This window comes from Musca autumnalis, unplaced genomic scaffold (assembly GCF_047663935.1).
Source record: "Musca autumnalis isolate F117 unplaced genomic scaffold, ASM4766393v1 scaffold_5, whole genome shotgun sequence".
Classification (NCBI taxonomy): Eukaryota; Metazoa; Arthropoda; class Insecta; order Diptera; family Muscidae; genus Musca; species Musca autumnalis.
Genome location: NW_027412088.1, coordinates 150,740,726 through 150,754,418, shown reverse-complemented (window position 1 = coordinate 150,754,418; position 13,693 = coordinate 150,740,726). Strand labels below are relative to the sequence as shown.

Genomic DNA, 13,693 nt, shown 5'->3' with positions numbered 1-13,693 from the left:
AATGAAGAGGTTTCATTGCATCAATGAAGAAGTTTCATTACACTAATGAAGAGGTTTCATTTCATTAATGAAGATATTTCATTGCATCAATGAAGAAGTTTCATTTCATTAATGAAGAGATTTCATTGCATCAATGAAGAAGTTTCATTGCAATAATGAACAAATTCGTTAATTTTATTCAATGAAACTCAATGAAACTTTTTTCGTTTATTCAATGAAGCTCTACGTTGGCTCAAAATCAATGACAAATTTCATTGATGGAACGTAAGATTTCGTTTATATTATGAAGCTTTTTCTTTCAGTGTAAGCCGAAAAATAACTTCAAATTAAAATTTTTGTAAGAGAAATTATTTTTTCAAATTTAGGAAAAATTTTGTTGGAGTTAAATTTCGCTAAAATTCATATTTTTTATTCTAATCGCTTCCCGAATACACTCTAGCATTTAGCGGAAGATATGAAGAACGGTATAATCTTTAAATAAAACTGTATCGGATAATGTTCATTTTGAAATGCGTGTATATCGCGAAATCCTCAAAATCAACATGTTTTAACCTATTTTTATTCATTTAAGCGGTCATAGCTTCCAGACAAATAAGCTTTTTCAGCCACATTTTTGAGCTTTGTTCAGAAAAACTTTATTTGGTCCAACTATAGTCATACATTATATACTACTACTGTATGGTCAAGGACCATACCGGTCATAATTACTTTGGTCGAACCTGTTGTTTGTCAAATTTGTCATTTACTTTGGGCTAGCGGTTCGCAAATATACATATATATTTACATATTTATGCAACTGCTAGTCTATTCCCTTTGCTGCCTTCCAATAGCATTGGAAAACATAGTTATGCTTTAAAAGCGATCAAGGCAGCAAAGGGTTTTCAGTTTTCTCACCGGTATTACAAGCGCACGTTACTCTCACAGTGAACACAAGTTACAATAACACAATTTGTTACAACATAAAATATTGTTAAAGAACAAAAGTGAACATAAACGAATCACAAGTACAAACTAGAAATTACACACAAAAAACAATCACATTTTGTTAAACACAAAACATAAAAGTTGTTAACCATCTTTGTACATATAACACATAATTGCATACAAGAACAAAAATCACAAAGTTTAAAATATTTTACTTAAAACCTAATTAAAATCACAACACATTTTGTACAGAACAGTTAAAAGTGAAAACTAGCCTAAATTGCACATTACTTAAACCTATTTAAAACCTAAACCTATGTAAAACTTAAATCTATCTAAAATCTAAACCTACCTAAAGAATCTAAAACTACTTAAAATCTAATATTGCACGAAATATATTGCATTCCCCACCAATTTGTATATAAAAAAGAACCTAACCTGAATTAAATATATTGCCCTATAAAATTTCACTAACTAAAACCTAATCTAAAACCAACACAAAATTGAATTGTACATACACATACAAACCACATTGAATTACAAATAAAACCACTCACTATACTTTGTACAAATATTAAAACGAAAAAACGAAAATCTTATCATTTGTTAAAAAAAGGGAAAATTAAAACATTAAAAAGGTTTGTAGAGAAACATTTGGTCCTTCGAGCCGGATTTGTGTTTTTTAAAAATCATTTAAAAATTGCGTATAGTGCTGGAAAAAGAAAAAAATAAAATTTCATTGCCAAAATAATTTAATAAAAGAGAATAAAAATTGAACTAAGCCCCTAGTGAACCGTTCAGTGAACACCGGCAAATTGAACGCATAAAGAGAAATAAATAAAAACATCAAAACAATTAGTGACAGTGAAAATATAAATGAATTCAATTACGAAAAAATTAAAAGAAATATAAATAAATTTGAAAAAAATAGAACAGTGAGTGGTTAAAACAATAAAAACAACAAACACAGCATAAGACAGTGAAAAAAGTGCAAAAATAATATATAACAACAACAAGTGCAAAAGTGGAATAATACAAGAAATAGAAATATTGGAAATATACAACAAAAACATAAAGATAGATCGGTGAGAGAAAATTGGAAAAAGTGAGAACATGGAATACAAAAATAGTGGAAAAACACAAAAAAGTTAAAATACAAAGAAATTAACAAAAAATTAAAAACAATAAATAAACTGTGCAAAATAAATATAACATAAAAGTGTCAAATTAATGCCGGTTATGTACAACAACAACAACAACGAAACAGTGCATAAAAGACAGTGAATACAACAACAACATAAACAGTGACATTTAAATTTGTGGAAAGTAAATACATAAGGAGAGTGCAAATTAACTACATTTACAGTGGAACCCACATACATTGAACACGAAAGGCAAACAGTGGAACCTTAATAAAAATCATAATTTAGTTTTTTTCAAACATAAAAAAAACACAAATACATAAACAAAATCAATTTTTTTTTCACAAAACATAAAGTTCATTTTACATAATTATTTTTCAACAAATACCAACAAAACAACAAAAAATTAACAAATAACAATACGGTACGGGTCGCAAAAACAAATTAAAATAAAGAGCAATCCAACAGTCAACAACAAAAGCGGAGAGCCACGGAGAGCAGGACCGTCAAGAAGAAGCAAAGGAGCCCAGAGAGTGGTAACAAATCACACACAAATACACATACACATTCTTGTCCACTAAAAAGGAAACAAAGTGAGTACCCATGAAATTTTTGTTGTCGGCGTGATTCAAAGGATACAGGGTGCGGCAAAATACGGCACCGACTCTGTATTACCCTTGATGACGCGTCCCAGTATTGGATAATTTGACGCTAGAGACACAAAAATACCCAATCTCTGGATAAAGGACTGACGTTGACCCATTAACGATTACGAGGGAATACACATACACGTCCGCACAAACACATACGAAACTTGCTCTCTTTTTACTTGTTTCACATACAATTGTTTGGAATTTTGGAAACCTTTTTTTTGGATAAGCCTACACATACACGTACAATCTAGACCTTATCGCTCTCTTCTTGTAAAATTGTGGACTTTTTACTAAATATTGGAAGAAAAGAGAAATTTTATTGGAAACGTTTTGGAATTTTGAGAAGTTAGCATCCAAAGCTTGGAAATTAGAGCTAAAATCCCGAGAAATATTACACATACAATCGCATAACCTAAAAATCTTGCTCACACATACATTGGAAATTGGGAATTTGGTGTTAAAATCTTGGCAAAATAGACACACATACATACAAAACGTGAAACATTTAGAAAATTGTTGGAAATTTTGCTCTATTTGTGGAAAGTTGGAACATTTTAACACTTTTTCTCTCTCGTACTCTCTTGTGTCCGTCCGAATACAGTGGGAACTGTGGAATCTGACCCGCCTTTTTGAACGCTTTAAATGAAAGCATAACCTGTTAGCCATTTTGAAAACAATACAAACTCACAGTTTTTGGAAATTTTACATAACTATGGAAAGTTGCCATCTCATTTTGAGGAATTTTTTACATTACATACACAAACAAGTTTTTATATGAAAATTTTGGCGCAATCTTTGGCATCATAGTGTTGCAAAGACATATTTTTTCTCACTCTCTTTTGAAAAATTTTACAAAAATTACATACACCAATACATAAGCGTACATCTGAAACTTATGGCGCATTTTTTGGCGGCATAATTTCACAAATTCATAACCTCATAAAAACATGCAAGCTTTTTGGGAATATTGAACTCCTTGTTTTTAACTCTTGCAATCCCAATACTGGGAATACTCTCAAAAATTCATAACCAAACTAAATTTTTGCAATTTGGCGCGGATTTGCGGCGTCATATTGATGACACAACAACATTTAGAGGAATTTACATAAAAATAACCCATATTTTGTTGGAAGAATTACAATAACTTACAATACAAACCTAATATAAACAACTATTTGGAAATTCAAGCGCAGATTTTGACGTCACTTATACAAAACAACATAACCTTACTAAACATATATTTTTTTGCGGATTTTGTTTACACATAACCCTATAGGGAAAATACTTTACATAATCGCCATATTACATTACCCTATATACAAATTCCGATAACCGTTGGAGAAGCGTGGCGTCATTGTCATACACAACCGAGTAAATACAATCCGTTTGGTGGACAAGCGTGAACACACTTGGAGGTTAGATAACCTCACTTTATAAACTCAACATTTATGAATATTTCATCCTTTATTATATTTACCAATTGATAAAACATTTACTTTGCTCAAAAGCATTTACTTTTGTTTTATGAAACATTTTTGTTTGAAACTCTGAACATTTACTTCCCCAAACATTTTCACCTGTGGAACAGTTTGCTGGGACTTGTTGAGTACATGTATTGTCTCAACAAAAAACTTTAAAACTTTGGAAAAATCTAATTTTGGATATTACACTGGCTAAAATTAAATAAAATCCTCCTGTAAGCGGAATATTAAGTGATTTTATAAAATTTTGATAAATTGTGCTGCTAAAATTGACACGTTGCTGAACCCATGAAGTGACAACCCAACACACATTTTTGGAACAATCTTTTGTGGATAAAATTTATTTAAAATTTTTGATTTTTTTGCTCATTTGCGCATCTTATCGTGTTGTGGACAATCAAGAGTTGCCTTTTTGTCGTATTTTGCACATTTCTGACTCAATTTGGAAAAATTTACTCTACTTTTTTTGGAACAATTGCATACAATTCTATTGCTTTTCTCGCCTCTATTTTTTTATGCTCGTTTTGGAAGAATTTTTCTTGTCGAAGTTAAATTTTTTGGCGATTTTAAGAGATATTTGATTACAAATATTTCTTTTTCTCTCATAAAAACCTCGTTATTGATTCTAAAACCATTTAAGATCATTTTGACTCCTCAAATTATTCGTCGTTGATTTTATAATTTGGAAAATAACATCCGAAATTTTGAAAAATCAAAATTTTTTGGATTTGTTGTAAAACCAAAAGGAACAAATTTGTCCTCGTCATTGGGCGACTTTGTCAAATTCTTGTTAAGCAAAAATCTGTTTGAAAGTTAGACCCTTCACTTATTAAAATGGACAAATCTTTATGCGAAAAGTTTGCGAATTGCGTGAATGATCTTAGTGATTACACGTCAATTTTAGCAATCGCGAACCAAATAGACGACATACATGCACTGGAGTCATCACGAGTGAAACTGGATGCGGTGTTCGATCAAGTCAAACGAGCTTATGAGGAGTGTCGAGACTATGTTCCTGAAGCCGAGGAAAAACCGATCGATAAAAATAAATTAAGGAAACATTATTTGGAAGCCATAGACGTCTACAAAAAGGCGATTGGTGCACTAAACGGACAAATACAAACGGTTAAACTGAATGAGAAGGAAGAAAAGGCCAAACGAGAATCCCAAATGGAACAAAAAGCCAGCGCAGAACCCGATTTCACCCCGATTTCGAGATTGCCGCCATGTGATACGGAGTCTTTCAAAGGAGGATACGCGGCCTGGCCAACCTTCAGAGATTTATTCACAGCCATATACATAAAGAGCTCCAAAATGAGTAACGTGGAAAAGCTTTTTCATCTCATGCAGAAAACAACAGGCGAAGCTCAGGAAATTATAAGCCACGTGCCTTTAACAAATGACGGGTTTGAGGTAGCCTGGAAACTTTTGATAGACCGATATGAGAACAGGAGGATGCAGGTAAACGAGCAACTCAAAATACTTTTCAATCTCCCAAACGTCACCACTGATTCAAGTTTCACAATACAAAAGTTGCAGAGAACAGTAAATACTTGCGTTCAGACATTGGAAACACTCAAAATTCCAGTTTCTGGATGGGATCCAATTCTAATTTATCTGTGTTCCAGCAAATTACCCAGATCCTTTTTGGAGGAATTTGAAAATTCGCTGGAGGATTGCAAAACTTTGCCATCATGGGAAGATTTCAATAAATATCTTACTCATAAATTCAAAACCATGGAGTCGGTGGGAAATATTAAGCCGAACTTTTCAAAATATAGTCAACCTAAAGTGGAGCAAAATAAAAGGATGAGATACACCAACAGTTTTCAAACAAGTACATTTCAGAAACCTCAAAATCAGAGTGTAATGGGAAAAAATAAAGCCAATTTCTCTCAACAACCCAAACAACAATATCAAAATACTTGCCAACTTTGCAAGGCAAATCATTTTATTCGAGATTGCGCACAATTTTTGGAAAAAAATGTGAATGACAGAATTCACGTCGTCAAAAATTCTCACTTATGCTATAATTGTCTATCTTCCAATCACGGAGTTAAAGAATGCAAGAGTCGTTTTGGCTGTAGGAATTGCAGTCAACGACATCATACCATGCTTCACAAAGGTACGGAGAACCGAACCGCAATACAACCCCTAGAACGAGATGGAGAACGCCCTAGTACAAGTACTTCAACTCTAACTACATTCATACAGTCCACTTCGAATGAAAAACCACTAAATACAACTACTTTGACTCTCCAGGATAATGGAAACAACAAACAAAGTTCTGGAGAAACCTTGCTTTTTACGGCTCTTGTGCGAATTGAAGCAAATGGCCAATTTTATGACGCCAGAGCAATAATTGACTCTGGGTCTCAGTCTACATTTATTACAGAAAAGCTCAAAAATCGATTAAGTTTGCCAACAAGAAAGAACCTTGTACACGTCTCAGGCATAAATCAACTTGTTGCAGAAACATCAAATAGATCTTGCGTTTTTACTTTACGATCACGAGTCGAACCCAGCTTTAAATTGGAAGTTTGGGCACCCGTGTTAAAATCGTTACCATCTAATTTGCCGCCATATACTTTGGATAAGACTCAACTAAGAGATGCCACGAATATGGAGTTAGCAGATCCTAAATTCTATATCAGCCAACCAGTCGATCTGTTAATTGGAATGGATATAGGACCACTTATCTTTACAATTGGAGCTCCGATGAAATCAATTGGTACTCTATTAGCCCAAAAAACAGTTTTTGGATGGATTATTGGCGGACCATTGCTAGATGAATCACAGAAACAACGACAAATTACACTTTGCAATACAGTTTCCTTAGAGAAAATATTGACACGTTTTTGGGAGGTGGAAGAAACCCCAAAACAGGTTTTGAGGTCAGAGGATGATGTCTTTTGCGAACAAAATTACATGGAAACCACTCGAAGAAATCCAGAGGGTCGATACATAGTTATAGCACTGGCGCAATTCTATAGGATGGAAAGAAAACTAATGAAAACTCCTGACATTAAGGAACTTTATGATAAAACTATCCTGGAATATCTTGAGCTAGGACACATGCGAAAGATTTCTGCACAGGACATTAGCAAAGCTCCGAACTATTACCTACCTCATCATGCGGTTATCAGACCCGATAAGATCACATCAAAACTTAGAGTTGTTTTCAATGCTTCGAGTCCAACATCAAACAAGAAGAGCCTGAATGATAACTTATTTGCTGGACCAATCTTACAACAGGATATTGTGTTACAAGTACTGAAATGGAGATTCTTCAGATATGTCTTTAATGCCGATGTGACAAAAATGTACCGGCAAATATTGTTGAACCCCAAGCAAACCCAATTCCAAAGGATTCTATTTAGAAAATCTCTCAATGATCCTGTTGAAGACTACGAATTACTTACGGTCACTTTTGGAGTGAATTGCGCACCTTTTCTAGCTCTGCGAACTCTAATACAACTAGCGGAAGACATAAAGGATACTTACCCTCTAGCATCAAAAATAATTTTGGAAAACTTATATGTCGATGATGTGTTAGCTGGAGGACACACGTTACAAGATACAATAAATTCTCGAAAAGAACTCATTTCTGCAATGGAATCTGCAGGATTCGAGCTAATGAAATGGACATCAAATGATCCACAGATTATTAGTGATTTACCAGCGGAAAAATTACTTCCTGTAAACCTACTTGATATTTCCGAGGATGCATCTACAAAAACCTTAGGGATACGTTGGAATATCTCAGGAGATTTCTTCACATTCAACCCTCCAGACATGGAAAATAAGGATTCCTATACAAAAAGAGAAGTACTTTCAACGATCGCGAAATTATTCGATCCATGTGGTTGGCTCGCGCCTATTGTAGTGGTAGCGAAGCTAGTCATGCAACAAGTATGGCTAGATAAGATAGCCTGGGATGATATTCTAAAACCCCTTGCAATGCTAAATTGGAAAAACTTCGTCAAAAATAGTTGCGAGATAGAACACTTGAAAATACCAAGATGGATTCATTTCTCACCAGACACAAACATCGAAATACATGGATTTTGCGACGCATCAGAGAGTGCATACGCAGCCGCCTTGTACATAAGAATTGAAAAATCGAATAACGAAATTGAAACTTTTTTGCTAACGGCCAAAACTAGAGTTGCGCCTATTAAAAAGATCTCTCTTCCACGGCTGGAACTATGCGGAGCCGTTTTACTGTCGAAGTTGACGCATACGATCTTAAAAAATCTTCAAATCTCAAACTTTTCATTACACTATTGGACTGACTCTACAATAGTCCTTGCCTGGCTCAAGAAACCGCCTTGCCATTGGTCAACTTTCGTCGGAAATAGAATATCAGAGATTTTAGACAATGTGGGGAACGAAAATTGGCATCATATCGACTCAGAGGATAACCCAGCAGACATTGCTAGTCGCGGTTGCTCGCCTAATGAACTAAATAGTCATCAGTTATGGTGGCATGGCCCACACTGGTTAAAATTACAGAAATCCAGTTGGCCATTAAAGGAAGTTAATGAAGAAACTAATCTAGAAGCGAAAACTGTAAAGGTTCTGACGATTAATATTGATGAGGATCCCTTGCAGAGTTTTTCCTCCCTATCAAAACTTTATCGATCATATGCTTATGCTTTGAGATTTTGGCGGAATACCGGTGAAAGTAGACGGCATCTTCGAGTTTCATCGTTGGAGCTTACAGCAGAGGAAATTCAAAGCGGAAAACGAGCCGCCATTATACGAACCCAGAAATTCTACTTTCCTGATGAGTACGATGTTTTACAAAAGCGCTCACGAATATCATCAAGCAGTTCTTTGCTAACCTTGAACCCGTTTCTAGACGCAAAAGGCATTATGCGTGCAAATGGTAGGCTCGTACAATCGCCGGCTCTCACCTACAATGAGCGGCATCCTATTATTCTGCCGTACAATGCGAAGTTGACACATTTGCTTGTTGAATTTTCACACAAGGTAACGTTACACGGTGGAAACCAGTTATTAACACGTATTTTGAGATCAGAATTCTGGATATTCAGACTAAAGCCGTTGATAAAAAAGGTTATCAACAACTGCAAACCATGTGTATTATACAAAAGTCATGCTCAAAGGCAAATAATGGCATCTCTGCCCCCCGAAAGGACGTTATTGTCGCGCCCATTCAACACAACAGGGGTCGATTTCGCGGGCCCATTCAACATCAAAAACTTCACTGGTAGAGCTTGTTTGATCACCAAAGGCTACGTCTGTGTTTTTGTCTGTTTCGCGACAAAAGCTATGCACCTCGAAGCCACCAGCGATTTATCAACTCAGTCATTCCTAGCAGCATTTTCTCGATTTATTTGTCGGCGCGGCTGCCCATCATGTATTTACTCAGACAATGGTACAAATTTTGTGGGAGCTGCGGAAATTTTGAAAAAGGAAAGACTCGCTTTTTTCAAGACTCTACAAAACTCTGTTATTCATCAAAACATACAACAAAATCTTAATTGGAAATTCATTCCTCCTGGCGCTCCCCATATGGGCGGTCTTTGGGAGGCAGGTGTCAAATCCTTTAAAACCCATTTGCGTAAATCAATTCCGAAAATGAATTTTACGTTTGAGGAATTTTGTACTATTCTTACACGGATTGAAGCATGCTTAAATTCGAGACCACTTAGTTCTGCTAGCGAAGATCCAAACGATCTATCCCCACTAACACCCGGTCACTTTTTGATTGGCACGCCAATTCTTGCTCCACCCGAACCTGATTTCTCAGATTGCGACATAAACTTAGCGAATAGATGGAAAAGGCTCAAGATTATTTCCCACAATTTTTGTCAGAGATGGAAATTAGAGTACTTGAGGGAATTACACCGTAGAACTAAATGGAAATATCAGCAAGATAACTTAAAAGAGGGGGATTTAATAGTCATTAAAGACGACAGACTGGCTCCCAATGAGTGGAAAATGGGAAGAGTCGACAAAACATATCACGGGGTAGACACCAATGTCAGAGTTGTAGATATACGTACTAGTGGAGGAATAGTAACTCGACCCATAACGAAAGTCGTCAAATTATTTACCGACTGACTAGTCGGACCCCCTACTTGTAAAAATCTTGGTACTCGCCTCTCCCTCTTTTCAGATATGGCAGCCTATTTGCAGGATCGCAACATGCCAGCAGCCAATGGTGTACCAGTACAAGCCCGAAGACCCCGATCCCGTTCACCTGGAAGCCAGCGACAACAGCATCACCAGCAACCAGACAGAAGCCGTTCATCCCAGCGCCGTCGCCAGCAAGATGCCCGCCGTGATCGCCCCAGCTTCTGGCAGCGTGCGTGTGGTCTGTGTCAGGATGACCACGCGCTAAGTACGTGTCGCCGCTTCCTAGATATGTCACCCCATCAAAGATACGAGACAGTAGAGAGGCGAAGCTACTGTCGTAACTGTCTGGCTAGAAGCCACCTCGCACCCGACTGTACATCATTGACGAGCTGCCATAAATGCGACAATCGCCACCACACCCTTTTACATGGGGCTCCCCAAATTCAAGAGCCTCAACCGATGATTCCCGATGTAGTTGTGAGGTTCACTTGGGACCTTGTCTTTGTGCCAACAGCGATGGTACGTGTGGTGGCGGAAGAAATTGAGACGTACGCGACAATTCGAGCGCTCGTTCTTCAAGGGGCAGCAATGTCCAGGATTTCTTACGCATCCTTCAGGCGCCTGGGTTTGCGTTCATTCCTGCACAAAAGCAGAAGATTTACGACATTTAAAATCATGAGTCGCAACACCAATGATCCGTGGGCATTGAAGATAAACGCCCTAATTACGAATGAGCTCCCATACCGGCCATATAGCGACCCAATTATCGAGGACCCTACAGTCGACTTCCCTGCAAACCGTCTGGCCGATGTTGATCCCAGAGGTAACCTCCCAATTGAACTGGAACTAGGCGGTGACACGTACTCGGCGATAAGCAGAGAAGGCCGAATGTTTACTGGGCTGGGCGATGTTTACGGCTACGAGACGGCGTTGGGCTTCGTCATCAGCGGTCCAATTAAAAACATGGAGAGAAGCTGAGCTGAAGAGAAGCGGAGTTTATCACTGTGTCACTGTGAGGGGGAGCATGTATGGTCAAGGACCATACCGGTCATAATTACTTTGGTCGAACCTGTTGTTTGTCAAATTTGTCATTTACTTTGGGCTAGCGGTTCGCAAATATACATATATATTTACATATTTATGCAACTGCTAGTCTATTCCCTTTGCTGCCTTCCAATAGCATTGGAAAACATAGTTATGCTTTAAAAGCGATCAAGGCAGCAAAGGGTTTTCAGTTTTCTCACCGGTATTACAAGCGCACGTTACTCTCACAGTGAACACAAGTTACAATAACACAATTTGTTACAACATAAAATATTGTTAAAGAACAAAAGTGAACATAAACGAATCACAAGTACAAACTAGAAATTACACACAAAAAACAATCACATTTTGTTAAACACAAAACATAAAAGTTGTTAACCATCTTTGTACATATAACACATAATTGCATACAAGAACAAAAATCACAAAGTTTAAAATATTTTACTTAAAACCTAATTAAAATCACAACACATTTTGTACAGAACAGTTAAAAGTGAAAACTAGCCTAAATTGCACATTACTTAAACCTATTTAAAACCTAAACCTATGTAAAACTTAAATCTATCTAAAATCTAAACCTACCTAAAGAATCTAAAACTACTTAAAATCTAATATTGCACGAAATATATTGCATTCCCCACCAATTTGTATATAAAAAAGAACCTAACCTGAATTAAATATATTGCCCTATAAAATTTCACTAACTAAAACCTAATCTAAAACCAACACAAAATTGAATTGTACATACACATACAAACCACATTGAATTACAAATAAAACCACTCACTATACTTTGTACAAATATTAAAACGAAAAAACGAAAATCTTATCATTTGTTAAAAAAAGGGAAAATTAAAACATTAAAAAGGTTTGTAGAGAAACAACTACAATATATCGCGAATTATAATAGTGCAAACCATGGCTCATCTATCTTAAATTTGTTTGACTTTCACTCATAGGATATAAAAAACGTTAAATTCGGTCGAACCGAACTTTTTTTATACTCTCCACCATAAAATTGTATAAACTAAAATGGAATAATTAATTTTCTTTCCTGTCCACAATTTTAGATGTAGACGTTCTGTGACCACTAGTAACCTCAAATGTCAAATTACAGATAGTTCGGGCTATACCAAAACATGAACCAATGCTGACAATTTATAGTGAAGAAGTTTTGTGACCACCTTTATATGTGAGCGAGCTCTACCAACACATAGACCTATGTTGACAATTTTTTGTGGAAAAGATGTGTGACCACTGGGATCTCAAATGTCAAATTGCAGGTTGTTTGGTCAAAAATGTAGCGAAAATCTTTAAATTATCGAGGATCGCAAGTTACTGTTATATGGGGCCTATTCCAAAGATCGAGGGATATCGTTGTATCGGGGGATATCGTTGAATTATTATGAGTTATCGTTGAATTATTATGATAGGGAAACTCAAGTGTCAAATTACCGGTAGTTCAGTCAAAAACTGTAGATAGAACCCTCAAAATATTGGAGTTAGCGTTTATATGGGGGGTATACCAACACATGGTCCTTGGTTGGCAATTATTGGTGAAGAAGTGTTGTAACCGCTAAGAACTTGTTATTACAACAGACGGACATGGCTAAATCGACTCAGATCCTTATCCAGAATATATATGGTAATAGTCAAAATAGTTTTGCAATCGTTGAAGTTGAGGTTTACCGTTTAAAAAATCGCGAACTGTAAATGTATTTCATACAATATAAATGTATGTGTGGACCATAAAAAATGATTTACGTGGAAGCTGTGTGGGGGTAATACAAAAAAAGTGGGTAAAAGTGTGTTGAACACGCAGAGAAAAAAATATGATTCATGCCACCATATTTTGAAAGAAAAATATATATCATAGATATATGGTAGTAGTCTACGACCACTATTTCGATGTGCTACCAACTTTTTTGGCCAAAACCAACTTATAATACCCTCCCCACATAGTGGTGTAGGATATAAAAATTGAGTCCCGCGTGATTTTACTTTTTACGCGTTCGAATCCATCCACTAAAACGGCGGATATAGATAACTTGAATATAGAAAAATCTGACAATTTCGCGCACTGAACCGCTATTTTCTTTTACAATTTATACATAAATGGAATCCTTTATACGCGATTATAAAATTTGCAAAAAGCTTGCAGAGATTCGGGAGCAATATTGGCATTTAAACCAAAATAGAATGTAGTGGCACATCCGCAGTTCTTGACGAATTTGTTTAAAATTTGTTATATTTACGTATTTTTAATAGGCGGTAACAGAAATCGGATGCGCCTTACAAGCAAATGCACACGGCGAAATTTTTACCCATTCGAAGGTTTTTG

The 13,693-nt window shown here is 36.1% G+C and overlaps 1 protein-coding gene across 1 annotated transcript; it reads left to right on the top strand.

The window, feature by feature from the left end:
* Positions 1-1,728: 1,728 nt before the first annotated feature.
* LOC141406227 (uncharacterized) lies at positions 1,729-12,085 on the top strand. Its single transcript, XM_073991427.1, has 2 exons — positions 1,729-2,659; positions 10,349-12,085. The coding sequence occupies exon 2, from the start codon at positions 10,351-10,353 to the stop codon at positions 11,284-11,286; it is 936 nt and encodes a 311-aa protein (XP_073847528.1). The 5' UTR covers positions 1,729-2,659; positions 10,349-10,350; the 3' UTR covers positions 11,287-12,085.
* The last annotated feature ends 1,608 nt before the right edge of the window (positions 12,086-13,693 follow it).

What these genes read in the sequence shown, in the direction of transcription:
- LOC141406227 (XM_073991427.1), top strand. Translation starts at nt 10,351, where the DNA reads ATGGCAGCCTATTTGCAGGATCGCAACATGCCAGCAGCCAATGGTGTA.